Below are 25,649 nucleotides of genomic sequence, written 5' to 3'. Positions count from 1 at the left end.
TGAGACGTGTTTCGTGCCCGAGCGAGCACTCGCGTACTGGTGCCAGGATGTTCTGCGACCGCTGTTAACACATCTTCTGCAAACTGATGTGTGCGTACACTTCGGGGTCTTCCAACTTCTTGTCGCGGTGGTAACACTGACCCTGTTTCACGCAGTCGACTGTCCACTACCTGAAAGAAGGTGTGAGACGGTAAACGTCTATGTGGAAAGCGTTCTCCATAAAGACGCCTTGCCTCACGGCTATTACCACGTGCCTCCCCATACATGAGATGCATGTCTGCTAGCTGCTGGGTCGTATACGCAGCCATCTGTGTAATAGGGAGCTGGAACTGCAAAGTATTGTTTTTGTTTAACACTGGCACACTGCACAAATTGGCCGTATCACCGTACGAACACCACAGACCAATTGTTGCGATACTTGACTTGCCCACTCCACCACGTCAACTTCTTTCAATGCAACATACTAGTACTCTTCAATGCGTATGACAACCTAGAGCGAACTGCTGATCATATCCCAGCACCTGCAACACGATTGGGACGACTGCCGGAGAGAACCAACCCTTCGAGCTCCTCTCGCGGGAACAGCAGTCATGAAGGTCAAACGTAGACTACGAGAGCCAGACTTGCCTGTGCAGCGCTTCCAAAACTGGTCTCTTTTACGTCACAATGATCGCGTGCGAACACTTTTGGTATTGCTCCCCACCCCCTTTGTGTGGTGAAAGTGACATCTTCAGTTGGTGTACAGTGACACGGACTGTCTGTGCGTAAGATATTGTAGCATTTGTTGTTTGTTGTGTGTGTGTGGGGGGGGGGGATATTACGTAGTTGTCGCGTGTAAAAATACACGTTGTCGCAATCATCTGATATTGTGTTTTTCTTTCCCTCCTCCTGTCTCTCGTATGCCACATGACATGATTCGTTCATTCCTCGCGTGTAACTGGGGTATGCAACCGTGCTCAACTTTTCGGATTTTGTGTTCGGTGGTCATGTTTTGATGTTTGAGGTCGGGATGTGTTGTCTTGAACGCATTTCTCATTGTCACGGTCCTTCTTGCTGCGTTACATACCTTTTCCATGCATTGTTGTTGCTGGAAATCCCCAATTCCTTTGAGGACTCCATTGCGCATGCGTGCAGTGAACTTTTCATAGTGACTTCCGGACTGAGCACATACGATTCCTTTATGATTCCCTTGGAACCGCCTCTCTATCTGTGATAGTATTCGTCCCAGTTAGGTGTGACGTTCACTTTGTCACCTTTTGCGAGGCTCCTATCTCGGAAACGAAGCCTCAGTCGTAAAAATGGAACTTACACTTTTTGCTTGTTTTCGTGTGAGGAATCACCTCCCAAGCGTTGTAAACGACCTTTAGAAACACCCTGTATATTATATATGTGTGTGTGTGTGTGTGTGTGTGTGTGTGTGTGTGTGTGTGTGTGTGTGTGTGTGTGTGTGTGTGTGTGTGTGTGTGTGTGTGTGTGTGTGTGCTTGTGTGTCCCATGGAGGGAAATTAAAGTACGTAAATTGTTTCGAGACATCAGAGTATTATATCTAAAATATCCCAAACAAAGGCTAAAATTGTGACCAGACCAAGGAGGGGACGTGGTAACCGGAGGGTTGAATGCCACTGGTCCCCCGACCTTTCAAATACTACCGTATATGCATGTGATCTTTATTTGAAACATATTTTAGAAAAAAATCGAATTTTTTCGACTATCTTACGTTCATTTTCTACCTCTTGGGTTACTCGCCACGATGAAGATGAATGGTGAACTGGATGATGGAAAATGACTCAAACCCAGAACATCTGGTTTGGTAGCGCGTTACACTGACAACTCCGCCACACAGGCCGATATATTTTCGAAAAGGGAATTCAGTTTCTTTTCATTGATTTTTGATTGATTGATTGATTTGATGTTTTAAGTCCACTTTATGCACAGTAAGGTTAATTGGGACTGACCTACAGTTTTTAAAGCGGGGTCCGAACCACTATGTGCCTCCACCGGGTATCGAACCCGGGACCCCTTCATTACTTTTCATTGATTTTAGTAAAGCGACTGATTACTAGTAGATATTATTTATGTTCAAAAAGATGCATAGGTTCGGAATTTTATAAAAATATAGACACGTAAGCTTTTGTGCGAGTTACAACATATTTTTATGGATATGATTTTGTTTGATTTTTGTTATTTAGCGTTGCATTTCTGCCAGTTTTGGCTAATCGCGACGATAATAATAAGTGATGATATGATGAAGGGACACTCACAAAGAACACCTATGCTCAGGCCGGAATTCGAACCCGGAACCCCGGGCGTCGTAGCGCTGAGCTAACCACTCCGCCACGAACGTCGGTTTTTATGGATATATATTTCAGGTTGTCTTCATGAATCGAGTAAATTATACTGAAGTTATTTCTCTATTACTGATGCTCTTCTTTCTGTCTCGACTCAAAATGGCGCTCCCCACTGTATACAGATAGCAAATGTTTTGTTTCGGGGGTGATGATCTCCAATATGATTCCAGGAGTCAATTCTTCCTTGAATCGTCGCGTTGAGAAAGAGCGGAAGAGGGAAAAGAGAAGGGGGGAGGAGCCAACACCACGTGACCGGAAATAGCTACAATCTGTTTCAATTGGTGGAGATCGGATCGCTTGGGGTCGCGTAGAGTCAAAGCACGGGGTCGCTCCGATACACGATGCGTCTAATGGGTACCAATCGTGCACACGCATATGTATCAAATGCAGAGCAGGCGAGTTGCCCACCGCCCCTCTTTCGATACGCCTCGCGCTCAACGAAAGGGTCAGCCCCCGTGGTCTAGTGGTTAGTGCAACAGCCAGGCTGGAGTCAGTGCTGATGTTCCCAGCGGAGGATTTTCCAAGGAAAGGTAAAAAGGGAGAAATAACAAAAAACATGCCGCATAAGAATGAGACGCTGAAGGGGAGAAAGGACAAAAACCATCGACTGTTAAAATTCCTTATAAACATAAAACAACATGTCAAGTCCTTTTACTTGCTTATTTCATGAAAGAACGTACACCCAACAGCGAAAGAAACAGTAGACGAAGTGTCCACCACCATTCTAATTCGGTCTGTAGCCTATTACCCAAGGCGATGGCAATGAATTGAAACAATGCCTGAATCGAACCATCATAGTTTCGTTCCTTAAATCAACACAGGATGTAGAATAAAAAAAGTAATGGAAACAGTGATGGACAATTTGCATACCATTATCTTTGCCGTTGACTGTACAAGGAAGGAGTTTCTAGCGTTTAAATAACTTCTTACGTCATAACCATCTTACATCTTAAATGTAAGATGGAAATTTAATGAATAATTTTTAATCAGATGTTTCTGTAATTTAAAGCTTACAAGTGTTACTAATACAGACTATGCAATTAGTGGAAGTGAAGTACCATGATAACAAAACTTTTAATAATAATTATAATGTCGGCAGGTCCCAAAACAAAGGACAGCCTACGGACCCAAATTTTGTAACCCCCCTTTGCAAAAAACAGGATTTTCTTAGGCCTTGTTCACCCAGTCTCAATTAAATATAGGAAGGCGACCGGAGCGTGATGCTGATCACATCACCTCCAAATAATGATATAGAGAATATATGGAGCTCTATCTCCACGGAGAACTTTACCTTTTTACTAACAATGCCAACCTCCGCGGTGGAGTGGTTAGCACAGCGCGCTGCGACGTCAAGGGTCTCGGTTTCGAATCCCAGTCTGAGCATGGCTGTTCTTTGTGAGTGTCCCTTCATCAATTTCATCATATCATCCTCCTCCTCACCCCCTATCCTCCTCAGCATAATTTCTTGTTGCTTATGTATTTATTTTTTGCATATGCTACATACGTTTAACGTGACCATGAACAGTTGCCTACGACTAGATGTGAAAACACGTTTATATATCTTTTTTTTTCAAAACAGGTTAGGGTTACAGAATATGATTTAAAAAAAATACTCTTACACGCTATTTTGATATGTTAAGAGCAATGACTCGTGACCAACGTACACCCACTTCTATGAGGTTGAAAGACCTGGCTGCATGAAATTGTTTTCCCTGCAGGCGAGCGACTTAAAAAGTTTGTATCGGTCAATTATTCCCCATTACTTGCACCGCCCTAAAGTTCAAATCACAAACCCTGAGACCTTCTGTAAACAAAACCACCTGCATGCAGAAAGCATTGCAAACTCATAGAAGTAAAATAATCAACACGAAAATCCAGCTTTGTTACAGAATTCATTACGTAAGGTAAAACAATGGCCAATTTGTAGTATGGGATACGCTGCCGCAAATGACGTCTCACTTTAAACCCAATGCTCTTTCTTTTCTTTACTTGTTGCTTCACCTTTATAGTTAACTCTTTTCACCAGTAATCATTTTCCATAAATTTGGCTTCTATCTTGCATGTGAATTGAATATATTTTACTTGCATTTTTTTTAGACAAAATGATATAACATGGTAATGTATATTTCTAAGGATGATATAGATAGGAGTGTATTTGAAATTTGTTTGTAGATTTTATGTAAATTGTATCTTATGTAAATAAAATATATAATGGGCATAAACAGCCATATGCATTGCTGTAAGTCCAATAAATATATTGATGATGATGATCAAAACAAGACAAAGAAAGTTCGTAAATTTATTGCGGTTGGAAACTTTGACAAGCATCCTAAAAACGATTTTTGTTCCTCCAAATATAGTTCATTTCGTTAAATAACTTGGTGACATGGCAAGGCAAGATAAGTGTGAACATTTTGTAGGAATATGCATTGTAACTTTCAATGAGCTTAGAGATTTGTGTACATAATGAGATTTTATAAAATTGGTTATTTTCTAAAAATAATCATGTGAACAGCAAGGAAGTAGTGCAACTTAGTAATATTGCCTGACTTATCCCTAGAAAAATAACATGCCGAGTTCTATGCATGCGGGAAGGTCTCCGTGTTCTCCGAGCTTGTTTTCAAAACACCAGCAAGGACAGCCTTTGAAAAGGGGTTAGAAATAGATTCTACTCAATATTTATGTAACGTTCTGTCAGTGGTATCCTGAGAAACTAGTAAATGAAGTGGTTAAGTTGGTATCCCAGTGCAGTGTGTGTCAGTGTCTGCAGTTTTAAGGGTTATGAAAGAGAGAATGACCGGGAGAGTAGCAATGTATGCGGCTGCATATTTGTCTGATGTTTTGAGAGCGGGTTCTCACATTCAGAGGCTCTTATATAAAATGAATAGGTGCGGTGAACTACGAGTGTAACAGCAGATGATTGTGGTCATGAATCAGCTGACGCGGAGTGATACATCGAATCGGTGAGACCGTTTGTTTACAGAAGGTCTCAGGGTTGGTGATTTAGACCTTAGCTGCATATAATGCACCGCACCTAAAGCCAAGAAACAGGTTCAGTGCATTCCAACAAGTAGGATTTACTTGGAGAATTATAGATTTCCAGGCAAGTCAAGCGTTCCTGGAACTTCCCCCTCATTCGAGACAGCAATTCTTCATCCATTTGCTATACGGAATGAAACGACCAGACAATGTCCCAGTCTGTCTGGTTACTAATTGACTGCCCTTAAATCATAATTGGCTCACGAACGCGGAAGATATATTGGTAAAGGAAGATCACGTGACCAAAGATATATTTGTCTTATATTTACGTAATTGCATTCAATAAATGAATACCGAGGGTGAGCTAAAAATTGACTACTTTTGACCTCTTCTCGATTTCAAGAGCAAATTATTTACAAATCGTTCGCAATGAAACTTAGGGAGCGCCCAGATCGAAGTGACAAGTGAAAGGCGACAAGTGATATACGACACGGGGTTTTCACACCGAACCGACAAGAAACACGGATACCTCCAGTGTGTACAAAAGCATTCACTCTACGCGCACGACCAATAGACCGAGCCGACACGACGCATATTATTGGGAATGTGGCCCACTCATCATTCATCCTTGACGGTAGAGCAACTTGCTGCGCATAGTGAGCTTGGTGGTAAGGTGCAAGAGGTACTAATGTAACAAGATACCCTAATAAGGAACTAGAAATGGCAAACAGTTAACACTTGGATTTGGAAACTTTCGAACCTGAATCATACATGGTGAGGGTAGGATAATTACCTGTCTAACGTGAAGTCTGCTGATCGAATTCAAGAACGAAGTGTAAGCCCGTACTGAAGTCTTGCTTCTCAAGCTAAGTCAGGAAGACTGACTTCGAAGACAAAACTGAAGAGCGCTGTTGACTATTCTAAATCAATCCAAAAAGTGTCCTCCTCTGTCTCTCTGGCAGTGGAGACTTCCTCCGTGCCGATTCGTCAAGTTTTGGCTTCCTATTCTCTTAGCAGAATTACTGCCTGTTTAGATGTAAGCCGTTTGCTAAACCAGTATTCCAGGAAGTCTGTTTACACTTGACTTTGCATATTTGACATGCCTAAGAAGAATAGGCAGCTGGTAGAATAAGTGAATGGCCCTTGGTCAGATTGAAGCTTTTAGAAAATGTACGCTATTGAGAAAATGGTGCAGTTCGAGTGACACGGAAGCGACAAGCGACCCTTGCAGCTTATCGTGTCACTTCCGTACGAAAGATTGCATGAATCTCTAAGTGTTCCTTTCCAACTGACACGTGTCGCTTCGGTCTGAAAGCTTTCTTAAGGCTTTTCAAATACGCGTACCAACCTCTCATCCTACTATGAGCCCAACACCTGGAATGTTCTGTTACACCATACTTTGTACAGCACTTTTTGCACTGCAGTAAAAATTTCAAAATTTAGTAAAGCTACCTGTATCATTGTACGAGGGCTGCTGGAAAAGTTTCTGCAATCAATATGAAAACAGACATGTGAAATTCTGGGAATGGCTTTATTGTTTTTCAAAGTATTCACCCTTAAGATCGATACACTTTTGCATACGCTCAAACCAATTTTGAAAGCATTTTTTCCACTATGAAGCTGATACCTCAGAAACCGCTGTTCGGAGTGAGTCAACAGCTGCTTCAGGCGACACAAATCGCTCACCACGCTTCTTTTTTTTCATGTGTGGCAACAAAAAGAAGTCATTAGGTGATAAACCATGTGACTACGGACAATGAGTCATTAATCCGACATTTTTACTGGACAAAATATCAACAGTGGTGTGCTGAGTGGGAACTGACGTTGTCGTGGTGAAGAATAATGTGACAATTTGGGTTTGTTTTACGCAAATCATTGATGATCTCTGGCAAACAAATTGTTGTATACCACTCAGCATTTACAGTCCTTCGATCTTCTAAAGCTATTGTTGCCACATGTCCCGTATAACCTAAGAAACAAGCAATAATTTGCTTCGCAGCACTCTTCGAACGAACAACTTGTGTTGGTTTCGGCTCAATTGAAACACCCAAACAGTGGATTGATGTTTAGTTTCGAGTTTGTATGAATAGATCCAAGTTTCGTTCCCTGTAACGATGTAGTACACCAAATTTGACTAGCCTCGGTTGAATTGTTTGAGCATTTTTTTACACCAATTTACACGAGCCTGTTTTTGAGCTTCGGTCAAGTTGTGTGGGATCAAACAGCTTGAAAGTTTCCGTACGTTCAGATGACCATGCAAAATCTTATGTATTGCTTTCATGTCAATGTTCAAGAATGCCTGAATATCACGGTATGTCACATGCCGATCTCTCTCAATCATTTCACGCACAGCATCAACATTACTGGCAACAACAGACGTGGATGGACGAACTTCACGAAATTCATCACTGAGAAATGTTCGACCACGCTGGAATTCGGAAAACCAATTGTACACAGTCCTATTGGATGGTGCTTCATCCCCAAAAGTCAACTGAAGTCGCTCGATGCATTGTTTCGGTGTTAAACTACATTTGAAATCATAAAAAATCATTGCCCGAAAATGTTCACCAGAAATGTCCATTTCCCTCACGATACTACTTCTTCAGGCTGCTGTGAAAAATAAACGAATATGCTTAAACAAACAATCAAAGATAATTTAAACATAAAAAAGGTATATTCTTCCAATTTTTAAAATAGCGGAACACTAGCGCCACTGTTGGTGGTAGTTCGCAGAAACTTTTCCAGCAGCCCTCGTATATGATGACCAAAATAGCTCAGCTGTGTACTGCCCAGTTCTGTAAATACCTCTGGGGTGTAAGGGGTGACCCTTCCACGTAGTACACCCAATTGTCAACCTCACTTTCACCTAGTACACCCAATTGTCAACCTCACTTCCACGTATTACACCCAATTGTGAACCTCACTTCCACGTAGTACACCCTGAACTGCATTTTGCAGACTGACGAGGCCCTGGCGTCTGGAACTACGGCCAGTATAATCCTCGTAGGGCTGTATATGTGTTGTCCTGTGTTTTGTCCGTATGTGGGCCGAGTGCCCCTTTACAGCCTCAGCGTTTAACCGCAGTATGATTATTTTAGTCCCTCGACATTACAGTAATGTTATGTTAGTTATATTTTAGTTATGGTAAGGGGCTGGACCCGTATAATGTGAAGGGTGGAAAATAGCCTAAGTGTTGACATACCTGAAATGTCAAATTCAATCAAAATACTTCTTCGCGCCATTATTTTACACTGCAGTGACGCCGTTAATGCGCAATTCCGTCCAAGGATCTTTTTTCGTTACTTTCAAGTGTTGACATCCCTACTGTACATTTCCCACAAGTTCTCGGTTACATCCTCTAAAAAATTAAGAACTAAATTTTAAAAAAAATGTATATATTGCTACAAAACAAGACTTGCAAACCCAGATGCCAGAGCAGTTTGACTTTTACTACAGGCCATTAAGTTCCCGTTATGGCTGTATCTGGTTAGATGGTCTACGTTGCTTAACGTGTCATGTGTTCACAGCGTACAGCCATCGAATATAGTAGTCCTGTGTAATTTATACAGCGTAATTTTGATGCATTCATGTCAATGTTTTGTAAAATATATTATAAAAGTTTCCACCTTCATTAAGAAGAATTAAAGACTAATTGCACGACGTAATACAGAATTCTACTTGAAAACAATCCAATAATTCCGCTGCAAATAAGATAATTGCGCCATTACTGAGGCCAGTGTCCGTGACTGTACGTACTGCAAATAGAAGTGTGGACAAAATTGCTAAAATCGGATAGTAAAAATCTGAAATATTTTTTACACACACATTCCAGCGGCGGCTGGTGGGTCCGAATTAGGTGAAGGGCTAGAAGGAAAAAATAAGGTAACAAAGAAAATTAGATCAATAGTTTCACATGCTTATTAGAAAATAGGTTTATAATAAGTATGTGTAACTATTGATCTAATTTTATCTATTACCGCATTTTCTTCCTACCACTGGCGTACGCATGATTCTTTTTCGGAGAGGGCTGGAATTTTAAAGGTGGATAATACAGTGGAATCCACTAATATTGCTCGGCAAATTGTCCATGACTATTATCATTAATTTTTTTCTTACATCCTATTAGTTTTCAAGCGTTGGATCTTTATGTATGCTGGTGCAGAAGTTGTCGACAGCTTGTTTTAAATTCGTGAAGCTCTTATTGGGTCGAATAAAGTGCACGAACTGTTGATGGACAATTTGCACAGTAATGCTCATGGATCCCACTGTACATAGCTGCTTTCTAGAAGGAAGTCATACAAAATAAGATATTTCGTGTATTTAGAACTTTCAAACATGGCAATCAGGGGTCATTTTAAGGGGGGTTTGCTTATCGAACTCTGCCCCCACAGTTCTTCACTCTTTTTACTTGAAAATATTGATTTTCTGAAGATTTCGGAGGGGGCTGTAGCCCCATCAGCCCACATCTGCGTACGCCAGTGCTTCCTACCAGCCTTTTACTTGATACATACACATAAATTTTATTTAAGACTTATAAACATAATTATTTTACTTATAAACATAAAATATTTAAAGACACAGTGTGATTCATATCGATTAATTGATTGATTTGGTTTATTTTGCTGTGCTTTTTTGTCACTTTGGCTAATCGTGCAGATGAGGATTAGTGATGATATGATGAAATTGATCAAGGGACACTCACAAAAACACCCATGCCCAGGTCGGAATTCGAACCCGTGACGTATGTCATCGTAGCGCGCTGTGTTAACAAAGCTTATGTTGCTGTGGCAGTACACCTCCATGCTTAGAAATGTCAAGATAGTTTTAGTTAGTATTTTTATTTGTATTTTCCTTGTGCGAGCTGTACGTATGTATGTATTATGTATTAATATTGTAGAGGAAGATTATTTGCATAACATCTTTGGTTGTTATGCATTTGAAGCTTCGAAACGAGTCACAACTCTCGTAGCAGCCAATCAACGAAACGAGCCACTGACGTCATCTCAACCCAGAACCTATCGCAAAGCCTCCTGCTCAGGTTCTACACGCCCACTAGGCTCGCTAGACAGACTCGCGTAGTCCGCTGGAGATGTTCCGAAAGTAATTCGACTCTACCCTCTTTAAGTTAATATACAGATACTCTTAGGAGTTGATCATATATAAGAAAATTAGACATAATAAGTATAGTTTAGCAATCCAAATATTGAACATGCAAATAAAGTTATGTGTCTGGTTCGTTTGGTCTTTCACTTCCCACACAAACTCCTCCCTTTCACTATTTCTTGGGCTGCCTTGCACACTTCCATTCTCTTCTCTTCTTTATGTGATAAGGGGTGTTTACACATTACGTTACACTATAAAGATGGCTCGGTTTGAGCATGACTAGACGAGCAAAATGACAGCTGCGCCCATTGGCTCAAGGACTCCACGTGGAGTAGACGAGCAGAATGACAGCTGCGCCCATTGGCTGAAGGTTGAGTGTGATTGGACGAAAATAACTTGCACGTTCGTGGCGCCATCTCGCTTCACATCTTACACGTTAACCAAGTATACGCGTCAACTATAAATCTGAAAAGTTATCGTGGAGAACTTTACTCTCGCATAATAACACCGATCTAACAAGCTGAGTGCGCGTCAAATCTCCTGCTTATGGCGATAGCCAATAGCAGCGCACTGCAGCGGTGTCATGTCGAAATCTCACACGGAAAAGAGACAGCGTGGTTCAGCGAAACGCCTTGTCAAGGAGAGCACGGCAACGCCGCGCGTCTGTGATTCGCTGGTGTTGTTCAGCCGTTCAAGGCCATATGCAGGAGATTTGACGCGCACTTTAGTAACGAAATAGGACACAAGCTGGTTGACAAAAACAGTTAACCAGCAAGTTGTAAAGTATTTCTAGTGCGTTTCCTTATTCATCATTCTAGCAGGAAACCTAGCTCGGTGGGGAAAAATCACTTTCAATTCTTAGGCAAAGAAAGACGGAGAATACTGGCAAATACGTACCAGTTGTATTCTGGACAACTCCCAAAATCTTTGTTTACGTTCCAGTTCCTTCCTCCGTTCTTTCTGAATACTTAACAGAAACACGCCAGTTCGGTGAATTTTTCCTTGATCCTCAACAAATACACACGCGCCTGAGTGTTGAAACGGACGGTTTGTTTGACTTGCTACGCGATTGCCAAACATTTCACAGCTTGCTTAGAATGTCAATGAACAAAGTCATCCCGAACAGATATCTTCGTGTTCGGTGTAAGTACTGTGTATATCTCTCAATAATCTCGATTGTCTGCAGTCATTGACAGTCATTCAAAACAATTGATGTCTGACTCTTGCATTATAAATCAATTACGTTTCGTTTACACCTCTCTCCAGGCCACTTCTGCTTTAACTGTGTTGTGATTGTGCCATCCACGAGCCATCCACGACTGAACTATTCAAGTTGCTTGAAAAAAAAAAAAAAAAACCTGACGAACAGTTTGGTTGACAAACTGAATTTCAAAAACCGAACTGCTTTTTTTACATCGAGACGAGACCTGGTAGTCTCGGTCTCGTCTCGTGTTGAAAATTCCCGTAACACGCCTCAGCAATGATTCTCGACTGGACCTTTGGCAGCCGAATGGGCGAATGTTTTTTAAAAAAAATCCTCTCCATTCGAAAAACCGCTGTGATATTACAAAATATGAAAAATTACATACGCTTAGAATTCCTTCTAGAGCATTGACGTGACTTTTCATATAGTTTGCTTTCACTGTTGTCTAGATATTATCAAAAGTTTCGCGATAATATCTAGATAACAGTGAAAGAAAACTACACGAAAATTCACGTCAATGCTCTAGAAGCAATTCTACGCGTATGTAATTTTTCATATTTCGAAACATCGAAGAGGTTTTTCGAACGGAGAGGAAAATTTGAAAAAAGAAATCGCCCATTCGCCTGCCAAAGGCGAGCCTTAAGTGAGAGAATTCTATGAATTTGATCTCTTACAGCGACTTTCAGGTAGCCCAACAAATAAAAATCGAGCGAAGTGAGATATTGACTCATTGGAAGCCACTCCACGTGTCCTCGGCGTCGAATCCAAGGTTCTGGAGACTGTTTCTTTCATATCATATTGATTAAAAAAAGAAAAACAAAGCTATGGGTCAAGACTTACAGAACACCCTGTACTTTCTACTTTATAATATTTAATAACCTCTACCACACATTAGTCTAACAGCAATACATGTGACAAGGGCAGACACCAGTTTCGGAATAGGACAAATTTAAAACGAGTTTCTTTTTTGGTTAGTTTGTTGTTAGATTCAAATATTTTACAGGGCCATTTAATAGAAAAAGCCTTTCTTTTAAATAAACAACATATATCTATATGTATGGTGCCAAAAACCATACAAGCAATTTAAGCGTGTTCTTTTAGAAATCAACAAATCGATTTAAATTTTAAAATCCGATTTATATAAAAAATCATCAAAAATGATTTTTAAAATAAAATCATGATTTTTAGCCACCCTGGTTCCCATATCTCATCAATATTTTTTTGTCAAACTGTACAGTACAAATTGACATATCAAATTTCTCATGCCAGTCTCTCCTTGTTCCCTGAAAATTTGTAGAGCACATTTGCTCCCTTCTTCCCCACCATGTCCCCTCAGCTTCGGACACAGAGGAAAGCACACGCGAACACCAAGCAGAATGAATGAATTGAATTTTCCACATAAAAACCACCAGGTATGATAGCCGATCAAATTTCACTCTGTTCCCTGAACATGGCAGCGAGACATCTGCCATGGTGGACGGCCCCGTTGACAACCTCTGCTGCGAAACGACCTTGGCATCAGCGAAGAGACTCGCGTTTCCTCATAATCATTTCTCATCAATTCTCTCCCCGCAACCGATAGGCCTAATGATTTCCTTGCCCTCGTCTGAGTCTTTCTCTACGGTTAGCCTTTACATGTGGCCAAAGTGGGTCATCAAATCACTACGAGCAAACGCAGGACACAATTTGTACGTTTGTTACTTAGGCCGTGTCCGAAAGGTGCAAGACCGTACTTGAAGCGAGCATACTTCGAGAATGGTCTCGCAGTGCGGTCTTGAAGTCGTGGACTGAAAGTGAAGATCTTTCGAACTGCACTTCGACTGCAGCGCCAAATATGATCAGTAGATATAGCCGAGGACATATTGGTTTCCCACGTTTAAAACACTTGTTTCTCACCACAGAAATCACATAGCATTTGTAAATGCTCTTATACATACATTTCCACACATTCGAAGAACTGCAACAACAACATGCTGGCTTTCTACCTCCACGGTTTCAAACAAATGAACAAGTCCACTTGTCACGTGACCTAGCCTCCAACCTCGTGTGCTCTGCCCTGTGTACTCGATCCATCGTGAACTCGACGCTTTCGAACTGTAATAAGTGACGTCACTTCCGTTGAGACCATACTTCAATTATGTACGGTACTTTGTACCTTTCGGACAGAGCCTCTGCGTTGCTTTTCTGCCACTTTTGGTTAATCGCGACGATACGTTTAGATGAAACTGACGAAGGGGCACTCTCAAAGAACACCCATGCGGCCATGTCCAGGTCGGGACTTGAACCCGTGAGCTTCGAGCACACACAGTGGCAGCCCCCGCACTATGCCTTCTTAATGCTGAGTCTTGTCTACCAAGAGAAACCAAACTGCCCTTGCCCTCTCCCCACATTTTGGCACCCAATCGCCGCCACTGTACACACATATTTACAGAGTGGTTTCTGCATGGTGAAGAATTATTCCCTCTGGTTGTTAATCGTTAATTTTAGCGCAACGTGCAGCGTGTCGCGCCATTCTGCTGTTAGATAGGTTGCATTCATTTTATGAGGTTTGCTTCAAGATGTCACATCTTTATTTCAGAAATTAAGACAAGAATCGCGACCGGACCCTTCGAGGATGACCGAGATGTAGGTCCAGTCCCGATTAGCCTATCTGTGCATGGACTTAAAACAACAATTCAATTCAATTTTAGAAAGATTAAAGAATTTCTGTGTTGAATGGGGACATAGTTGCTATTGGCCTGCATAAATAGTTCAATCTCGTCTGGTTACAACGGCCAAATCTCATTCAAGAAAAAAATACCTATCGAGACAGCTGAGACGACAGAAACAGGCGCCAAGCACACCAATTCGAATCCCACGTGCCTTTTTTCGAAGCCGACCTTCCATAAGAGATTCTGAAGAATGCTTGTGACGAAAGTCCGGCGCCGATGATAAGCAACGGCCTGGTTTTCAGTCCCCTATAAATAACTTCCAGAACGAATTTCGGTGGTAGATCGCGAACAGCTGCCCAATTCGTACACTGGACCGTTAACTGCCACTAAAACTGTTTATGATTGCACTAATACTGGTCTAGAATTGCTGTTTGAAGGTTAACCAAGGGACAATAAAACTGGGAAATAGCGTTCATTTGCGTCACATCGATATGAAGTAGCCTTAAAATCGTTAAGTGATGGTTTTAAATCTTTTAATAATGTGCGTTCCTTTATTGCTTTCACTTTCAGTTGTTAATTATAGGGCAGCAAAGCTAATAGGAAAAGCCTGAATGAAATGTGGAACGTAAACCGCCCTCGAAAAATGTCGAATTGCATTCCCGATTGTTTGAGGATGAAAACTAATTTCGAAGTCTGTGCACTCCAAGACAAGTCTGCATCGCAGTTGTCTTAGGTACCATGCAGGGAGCATGTCAAGGAAATAAATCGGGAGATTCTTTAGACAGGACAGCATAATAATTTCATAAATATTACATGCATGTGTGTGTATTAATAGTTTAATACTCTTTCAGAATTAATTAATTAATTATATATATATATATATATATATATATATATATATATATATATATATATATATATATAGTATACGGTAAATGTCTGTTATATCGGAGATACATTTCTTCATTTTTACAGAAGAAACTACTTACGGAAATGAGTTTCTGTAGCATTTTGAAAGTTCGTGGAGGTATTTTCTCACCGTAGAATGCTGCACAACAAGAAATAAGCTTTTTTATATAATAAACTTGCATTTTGAGCAAAGCGACATTATGCCGTTGTTTCCATTATGTACCTGCAGATGGCGCGAGCGTCGAAAGTCACGCGGTCTCGCCAGTGTTTCCAAACGTGCCTTTTTTTAACGAGAATTTTTATTTTAACTATGCTTAAACCTAACCCAACCTAACCTAACCTTGCCGGAAATGGTCCGTGGGGCTATCGTGAATGGTTTTTGGGGCTATCTGTCAATGGTTTGTGATGACATAATGAACACGAAATTAGCTATTTTTCGGTTAAGAAGGTTGAAACACTGAATACCCACTAAAAATCGACAAAACACAAGCACGACGCGCGATGATCCACAGCTGTGCCCGCCATATTGTATGTTCCGCAACGGAAGAAAGGACCCAAAAGAATTACTCGTAATGTGAAAAATCGAAGTTACTTTCGTGTAAAAAGCATAATGGCACCTTGAAATAGGTTCCGCAATACACAATTGGTAAGTACGAACCATTTGAAACTGAAAATATGCGTTAGAAATGTGTCTCCGATATAACAGACATTTACCGAAAATTGTTCAATTTGAGATTGACATAGTAATTTGAAGAAAAGATAGAAAAGAGAAGAATGAAAAGAGATGGAAAAGGTTGCAGGGGAAATATTCAAGTTTTCACTCACTATGCAGGAGAGCCGATGGATTTTCTACATATATTCTTATTACTTGAGTGGTTCTAAAGCTTAGGGAACTTTTGATTTCAACACAGTGCAGTACGCTGCTGTCCGACTCTATCGGTGAGCAAGAAATTGAGAACTTGGGGGTTTAAATATTGTGAAGTAGTCAAAGACAGCGAATGTTCATATTTTTTTTTTAGTGTTACCGTTTCGAAGATATTTTGGTTGGGGTTGAACTCCCCAAATCCCCCTCTCGGCACAGCCATGGTACGTACCATATGAATACGGGCACCACGATGGAGACTGTCGTAGGAAATCTTTCAGACATTTATAATCGTTCAGGGCTTGTCTCTAGTTTACGTACAAAATAATAGTAGTTTTGTTCTGACACATAGTTATTATGTAAATATGCTTCAATTATAATCTGAATGCTCTTACCTTCAGTGGAAACAGAACTGTAAAAAATGAGGTTCGTGTAACGCTTTATACTGTATTTTGCTTCAAATCTCGTTCATGCACCGAAGATTCTTGTCAGATTACCCAGAATACCCAAGAGAATACATACACTAGTGCATAGATTTGGAAATCATTTCATGGATAAATTCACCTCTTACCGTCGTTTCGTCATCACGAGTAAACAACGGATTGGCCCAACCTATACTTCTAATAACCTTGATACATACGAATGTTGCTGCTATCCTTGGATCTAATTGTGAAAACCCCGTAGTATTATAAACCTAGACCTACATGTACTTGTTTGACTTTTTTATGAATTATGAGTTTGTATTTTGACGTGCTAGAAACTGTTTCCACGACATGGTATTCTTTGCCTTGGATCGTGATCAGGCACAGTTTTAATATGCGTCCTTCAGAAACTACAGAATAGTTGAAAACAGTTTTATTTGTGATGAAGAGAAAAAAATCTAGTAATGAAGAATGTACTCTCTTCTACGTAAGAACGTAACAATCTCCGCTTTTGGATCTACTACCTACTAAAAAAAGGCTAATGTTGAATAGTTAAAGTTACTAACGTGTATGGAAAAGTGGTGATAGACATAACTTTGGAACGGGACAGGAGGAGGAGGAGGGTTCGCTCTGCTATAGGCGAAACTTGGCGGGGGTAAGTCCTCCCCACCCCTCCCCACCAAATTTTCAAGTTATGAAAATTTACAAGATAAGTCTTTGTTCACTTCCTGGAACCTGAGTTACAAAGTAGAGTAAGATTATTTTCATAACTCCAGCTGACAGCGCGAGTCCAGTTAGTGAGCCTACCAACAGTTCAGAGCGCGTGCAAAATGGATAGCGATAGGTGCTGGGTAGAGATGACGCCAGCGGCTCGTTTGTTGATTGCCTGCTTCGGGACTTATGACTCGCTCCAAAGATGCCAATCCAAAACAACCAGAGACGTTACGAAAGTAATCTCACTCTAACTACAGAGCATTCCCTGACATTCGCTACGACACTCGGCGGCAAGCGGCCCGGCGTCAGCACTTGTCTTTCCCGGCGAACGGAGTCCGCGACAGTCGGTTATTGAAATTAAAGTTTTCAAATTGTGTACTAACTTTGACTACAGAAGGTGTTGAAAATTATGTCCCTCTGCTGCAACACATTCCTGGCATCTCCGAAGGAAATTGGCATTTACACGTGCAAGTTCGTCTACTGTAATTCTCCCGATTTCTCGTACAATACTCTCTTTTAACTCACGGATTGTGTGCGGATTGTCTTTGTATACTTTATTTTTAGATTTCCCCATTTTTCTTTCCACTTTTATTCAGAACTGACCCTGTTACTCTAAACTTTTTTACGAGGTTTAATATAGTGGTCCTATGTGGAACGGTAACACCAGGAAATTTCGTTGCAAAACGTCGTCGCACTTCTCCACAATTCCTCTTTCCGAAGTAACACTGGACAAGATAAATCCTTTGTTGTAATGTAAACTTTTGTGGTGCCATATTAATCCACAATCTTCAACCACGACACAACACAACTTCCGAGGGAGTTATATACTGGCGTCAGTCTGCAACGTCAACAGAAAGGGAAAGAGAACGAAGGCAGGGAGAACGCAAAAAACAGAACTGTAGCGTGCGACTGTAGCGAATGTCAGGGAATGTTCTGTAGTAATTTTTATGATTTTGCAAATGTAACAGTTATTTATCAAAGTAGTCCTTGGATGATATTTTATGGACTTGAAAACTTTTAGATTCTGCTCCCCACCCCCCCCCCCCAACAAAAAAGTTTAGTTCCAAGTTCGATTCTGTTCCCCCAAAGTTAGGTCCAAATTTAGTCCATGCACTCTTTCTTCATTTTCAGGTTTATTAAAATTTACAAAATAAGGGACGTGAGTTTCATACTGTCCTTCTCCTCAGTTAGGACCCAAGTTACGCTGCAGAATGTGGACACTGACTGACATTGAATCAAATTGTTATTGCTTTTGTAAGATACGCTTGTGTAAGGATTTATCCTGGCACAACGAAAATTTACTTTTATTGTCAAGGTTACTGCAGTCTACTGGAACAATTTCTCGGCGCCTCCACCTGTTAACTGACACCCAGGAACAGATATCAGAGTACACAGGTGTTAAGTGTTCGTGCACAACGTTTTGCTGTGAACCATATCTTATCAGTTTGAAAAGCTCTCGAGATCCTATCATCACTGTTAGTTCATTTATTTTATCACGATTCTTAGAAAAAATGTACTTGACGGTGTTTTCGTACAAACTTATATACGCCATCAGTCCATAGCTTCTAAGTGACTATTTCCTGGAAGTGGCTGATTGCAAAAGTTTTGTACGTAGGGCCACACTAGAAAAAGTTTACACCTATGTTTGTTGATCTCTTTGTAATGTTCTTTGTTTGCACCGCTCTGGCAAAAGTAGGTCATAGTAAAGATTTTATAAGGTAAACCGGAGTATTAAAGACCACCAAATTGCTATATCATTGAAGAAATTCATCAGGAGCTGTTGAAGAAAACACAAACAGGATGCATTCTGGAATTTATATTTTCTACTTTACATTAATGACAACACAAACGAGTAGGAATATTATGCAAAGGCAAAAACAACAATGAATTGAAAGGTAGGTTGTATGGCCCCAATTGCCCCTTTGCTGGGTAATAAGGACCAGCCAATGGGGTATCAAGGACCGGTCCGCTTTTGAATGGCACGTCCTTCATTTTCGAAACACAATAATCTTGAACAACGTCACACAAGTCTTTTTTGTTCATTCCAAAACCCCACTGAGGAAATAGAATGAAGCACTCCTCTAATTGTGATTCTTCTGCAGCTGTTAGTGCAGTAGACGTTCCAGGATGCGCTTTTAACTTCATACAGCCACTCAGCAGTTTTTTTATGGTGCGCCTGCCGCTTCACATTTCTTTGCGCTTTTTACGAAATTCTAGCACACGGTCCTTAATGCCCCGTGGTCCTTAATACCCCGATTTGCCTTACAACTTTAAAATGAACAGGAGAAACAAAATATTAGTAAGGTGGTTACATACATGTGGATCAGTTAGGGTCAAGGATTGATGAGAAATTACCTCGCAGAAGTTTTAGTTTCATGAAATTCAATGCAATGGCAACATATCAAGTTTGAAAAGCAAGCGAAATCATAAATAGATGTCAAATAAAGAATGAGGTATCTTACGTGTTATTATGTTATGTACTATTTAGGGGTACGCAAACTAGCCAATTATTTTAAAAACTAAAATTCAAGAATTTGGAAGTAATACTATATTTCGAGCCATGGGCGTAATTTGGGACCTAACTTAGGGGGGCAGAAATGAACTTGGGCTTTGGGGGGAAGTTTTCTATCCCACAAAAATATCGTCTAGGCTATTTTGCTAACTGTGAAATTTGCGAAATCATAAATATTACTCATTAGTTTGCTTCTCAGGTCTGAGTAGGTTAACAAAGGTACCAGAAAGTTGTAGATTTTAATAAACCTGCAAAGTTTGGATGCCCCCTTGCCCCCGCCAAGTTACGTCCATGTTTCGAGCTAGAGAGAAATGGAAATATGAAATTTACAGCTGAAAGAATGAAACTGCACAAAATAGTGCATAGGTATGAAATGCAAAAGATGTCACTTGTCCACATAAAAACTAGGCATTTGTTATTCATATAGCAGTTTTCATGAAAGAGTTGATATATTGGCGCAAGTGCACGAAGTCAATGAATCTATGGTGATGACAAGCAAGTGTCATCAATCATGTTTGACGCACGTGCACTCTTTGCAGTACACGAGCATAACCTAGTTCTTGCAAGAAATACATCTCATTCCGTCAAGATGTGATTGTTCTTTCATTTTTCTTTGTAATTATCAATTATACATTCGTCCTTTTCGTAGCGGTTTGTTAACAAGTTTAGAAATATCCGCCCCTATTTCCTTATTATATCTCCATTGACGAAGATAAGAAAGCAACTAGACTTTAAATATATTGCACGTGAAGTATTTTTTATGGTTACACGTATTAAATACATGAAAAAATGGTATTTGTATTTCTGTAATTTAACGCCGCATTTATGCTAATTTTTTGGCTAATCACGACTAGTGTTGCCCACGGGACGAGACGTGACAGGCTTTTAAAAATTCGAGACGAGACTAGGCCAAAGTCTCGTCTCGTGGGCAACACTAATCACGACGATGAGAACCAGGAATGGTAAGATGTAGTTGATGAAGGGACACTCACAATGAACACCCACGGATAGGTCGGAACTCGAACCCGCGACTTTCGGTGGTGATATCGAAAGTCAACTACTTAACGCGCTCCATTTCTTAGAACTGATCGCATGTGATGGAACTATACTCAGGGTGGTCTTATTTGACAGGGGGGTGAGGAGTAATTCCCCCTCTGATTACTAATTTTTGGTACTTTGGAGAATTTATATACACAATTTATTGAAATTTCCTTACTACTAAAAATTATTCCACACTGAACTACTCATCTTAAAACGGCGTTCTATCAATAGTGAATGTCTTACAAATGAAAGTGAGACTTTCATAATTTATTGAATCGCTTCCCTATACTACGAATCAGGATACTCTGAATTCCGATTCCAGGGTTTTGCATCATATCCCACTTTAAAACTATCTTTGTTTAATTTAAAAGCGTTTCTTAATCATGCAAAAGAAATTAATTAGGGTTCTGGTGCAAACGTTTTTACTTTTTAAATGTGAGGTAACGTAATGGGATAATTGGTAACTTTAAGCAGTATTCCACAAAGTCTCCTAATGCCTCATCTTTAAAAAAAAAGTCATATGCACGAGTCATTACACAAGCGAAAATTACACTCAACCATACGTACACAATGCCCCATCCAGACATTCAAGCAAGCAAACACAGAAGCTCTCTTAACCTTTCCCACCTTGAAAAAGCTTTCTGCATGCTTCGAAACATTTGTTCTCATATGCGCTGTAGACAAGATATCCAAGCTACTGCGTCTCACTGACGCCATGATATAGACTGGAATTAACATCGAAGAGCAGTGGAATGGGGGTGATGATACAGAGACCACCATTCAAAAATTGAGCGGAGAGCGTTGCTTCGTTGGAAATTTTAGTAAATCAGAATGCAATTTACATGAAAATTTCTACTAAATCAAATTGCAACTTATACGAGACGTGTCAAGGAGGTGTAGGCACGGGTCTGATACGCGTCATTTATTGTGCACGAATGTATGTTTTTTCTGTTTGTTTTAATAAGTTTTTATGCACATTTTTGTATCTATTATTTCCATTCAACATCGCGTACGATACAACTCTAGACGATAGATTGAATTAGGTTATTTTACGTCGCTTTCCTGCCACTTTTGGCTAATCGTGCCGATGTGGATGAGTCATGATCTGATTAAATTGATTAAGGGACTCAAAGAACACTCATGCCCAAGACTGGATTCGAACCCTAGACTTCTGGCGTCGTAGTGCCTGTATTAACCACTCTAGACGAGGCCTACATTCTGGCAAATTTCGTCTTGAAACTACCCCTCTCAACCACTACAAACCTTGCGAATAATTGTCTAATATGCACGAGACATATTTCAACAGTTTGTCTCTTTCAGTGAAAGATAAATACACAAGTCGTCTCACTTCATTTCCACAACGAATTAATTCAGTTAATAATTGCATGAATGAAGTATTAAACAATGAAAATCAAGTCATTTCACATTTTCTGCAAATATACTGTAAAGAAGAAACGAATATGAACAATTCTCTCGCCTAAAAAAAAGATTTAATCCATGTACTGAAGATGGTCTCATTTTATGGTGACATTCGGTTGAAAACTCGTCACGCCATGGTTGGGGAGAGCGCGAGGGGACACCATTCCCCTCGTCTGATAATTGTACAACCGCATCCAATAGTTTACTTCAGTTGACTAGACTGTAAGCATGTAAGCAGGCAGTGTGAGATACTTTTAAAACGCTCGGCATGCAAGAAAATATTAGTGTAGAAACTTGTGTTTCACGATTGAAAATCAGGCTTCTAACTGACGTGCAGAAACATTCTTTGTTAATATTTCCGTTCATGTTATTCTTCGCAGCGTCGTTTAGTTATAAAGATATTACTACTTTCCCTATAACCGTAATGTAAAATTGATTGTTTCTAAGGAATGTATACATTTCAAAATTAAATTGGTACTCTTTCGGTAATAAACGCAAATTGATTTATCGATAAAATTGCAATAACTTTACCGGTTATATTTCAATAAAATAGCCTGTAATTGAGCGTATCAATATTGTAATTTTCTTGTTTTTCTTTGTTTTTGGATACAAATGTATAATTCGTGTTCACTAGTTGGTAACATATATTTCTAACGTTCTGCTCCTTTTTTGCAAGGCAAAACGCAACAGACTCATGCATTAATTACTGAGATGAATCAATCGTTGAAGTTCTTCACGATATATTTGCCAGTTTTTGCTGAACTGGTACAAATAGCTTATTGGTACCGGTAATTTCACATCGGTCCTTTATTGGTATTTATCCATCTTTGATTATGGGCAACATAAATACTAATATACGTGGCAATTATTAACAATAATTCTATTAAAATTATATACGCATGTTATATACACAAAGCATTGTTTAAAATCTTTCGGAAAATCTATTTTGAGGTTTTCGGTGTATGTTTAAGATAGTTTGGTTCCCCTTCCTTCTCGACTCAAAACAAGTGGTCCCGGGTTCGATTCCCGGTGGAGGCACAGTGAGCATTGGTTCGAATTCCGATAAGCTTACCTGAGTATAAAGTGGATTTTAAACAAACCTCCTTTACTTGACTCAAAATAAGGTTCCTATGCCCCCGTATTGATGCACCACATCAGAGGCGCATCGAAGAGGGGTTATAGATTATCAGGAGCCTCCATTTGAGTTTTGTTGAATAAAATAGAGCGGTATAATTACTTCGTTCCCATTTTCATATTCATAGTAGCATTCAAAATCCACATCCAAAACTTCTAGGCGCGCCACATTTAATCATTCCGTAAACACCTATATTTCAGTGCACTTACCTGCGTTACAAGTGTCCTGTCGTAATCCTTCTTGTCGTAATTCCAACCGTATCGACACTTCGTCACAGGCCAGTTCGGGTCTGGGTCCAAGGGCCACTGACCTGTCCTGTCAAACATGTCTGTGAAATTGACATCGTACATCTCGCACTTACTGAACTGGAAGCGACCGTCCTCTCTCTGCACCTGAGGGATGGACAGTTCTCTCTGTCGCTGCGGAGAGAGTATGGACTCCTCAAGTTCCGGAACACGACACCAGTGATCCGGGGACGCCGAAACGAACACCTGACTGAAGGCAAGGAAGGCGGCCGGTATGGTGGCAGGTATGCAAAGTAAGTAATACATAATATTCTGGTACCGGCCCTTCTCGCCGATGTGCTGTAGCACCACGTCAAAATCTACAGAGCTCATTTTGCACGATTGAAGACTCACTCACTGAAAAAAAGAAATCACAGGTTTCCTCGCTAAACTTAAAACACGTCATCCGCTTGGCATCTTCAAAGCCGCACTGGACACTAGTAACATGGTTAGTCACTCTATCGGGTGTCTTCTTACAGTAGCGTTGACATCCATGGTGACACGGGGTTGTCCGAGCGGTTAGGACCGTCTTGAAGATCCATACGCGCAAGGTCCGCAGGAGGATGTGTTCGTTTGAGAGTGCTGTGCGCAAAACCGAGCTGGTTCGCCCACCACCGCACGTCGCTCCGGTCGAGTGTATCCCCAGTGTGACACGACAGATAATGACTGCACAGCCTGCCCTGGATCCCCCTCTCATTCACTCCCAGCTCATTGAGCGGTCCCCCTTCCCTCCGCAAAGCAACCACTTCCATAGCTTCGGACAATGATCGCGGGATACACAGAAACGCATCCTTCAGCCTCAGCGATTCTCAAGGCCTGACGACGCCGTAAACAAACGGATGGCATGACTTGCACCAGCTTTCCCCCCCTTTCGCTTTCTTTCTCTTCTCCTACGTTAAAATAAATACACGCGCAAAAGGCGACAGGTGTAGTACGACGCTTCCGACCTTTTTTCCTCTTCTACTACGATTATACCCCCTCCCCTCCCCTCCCCTCCCCACCTCTCTGCTTACAAGATAACGCTCGACTTCGGGGAGATTTGCCTTGAGAATAAATGACGTTCACGTCATGCAAGATCTGTAGCAATGTGACGTATGGATGATGTGAAACATACATGGCACACGCTACCGCATGAATTTACACGTACTTGCATGTTTCGTTATCTTACGTCATTTCGTATATCTTTACGTGAAATGATGAGAGATCACACAAGATCGTCTATGCTGTGACGTTTCTTTGATGTGTCTATTAAATTTGATATTAACAACGTCTAAAATGGGAACTCAAATACCAATATTAATTTATTTTAAGAATATAGTTCACGCCTCAGCAATTGTTAACGTTTAGCACTTTGCGACTCTAATACCAGTTGAGATACTAACATACACTTAAGACTTCGTATATAACACTTTCAAGCTTGACATAACTACAGAACATGAGTTATATTCAAGTCTATTTCACATTCAGGTATTTTTAGTATCTTCGATAATACTTGGAAGAAACTTGTTTCACAAAACAACTCTCTCGTACAATCACAAATAAAACAGTATTGTATATTCTCTAGAAATTGTATTCGTCACAAAAAATATATGTATACTTATTGCATGGCCATGCCTACGTGTAATTTCACATCAAGTAGGTGATATTACATTATACTTCCATGGGCGTCCGGAAGGGGGGGCCGTGGCCCCCCTAGGAAACTAAAGTCAACCAAAAATTACATATTTCACACATATAATTTAATTTCACCCACAATAATGTGTGTTACTTATTGCACGAACATGATAAATTCAAATTTAAGCAATGTTTTTTGAAGGATGAACACTATTATTGGGGAAAATATGCCATGTTGGCCCCCCCGGAAAAAAATACCTTCCTTGCCCCTCCCTGGAAAAAATCCTGCGGACGCCCATGTATACTTCGCATAATAGCGAATAAAGGTAGGGTGGCCCGAAAAATCGAATAATTTTCGTTACCTTATGTTTCGGTTACGTTTTGGGGGGGAGCTAGCGTGTACTTTTATGCAATCTTTCAAGTTTGTCACAAAAGTATGAGTATAGTTTAAA

General features: G+C 40.5%; 1 protein-coding gene across 1 annotated transcript in view; it reads right to left on the bottom strand.

The window, feature by feature from the left end:
• LOC145980295 (organic cation transporter protein-like) overlaps positions 1-24,339 on the bottom strand; it is a 141,969-nt gene extending 117,630 nt beyond the window's left edge. Inside the window, 1 exon segment of the mRNA XM_083113315.1 lies at positions 23,509-24,339. Coding sequence (XP_082969441.1) covers positions 23,509-23,916 — 408 coding nt within the window. The 5' untranslated portion in view covers positions 23,917-24,339.
• Between the last annotated feature and the right edge of the window lie 1,310 nt (positions 24,340-25,649).

This window comes from Lepisma saccharinum, chromosome 27, assembly GCF_977018435.1.
Source record: "Lepisma saccharinum chromosome 27, izLepSacc3.1, whole genome shotgun sequence".
In the NCBI taxonomy this organism is placed as follows: domain Eukaryota; kingdom Metazoa; phylum Arthropoda; class Insecta; order Zygentoma; family Lepismatidae; genus Lepisma; species Lepisma saccharinum.
The sequence above is the reverse complement of the archived record's forward strand: the minus strand, read 5'-3'. Positions and strand labels throughout refer to the sequence as shown.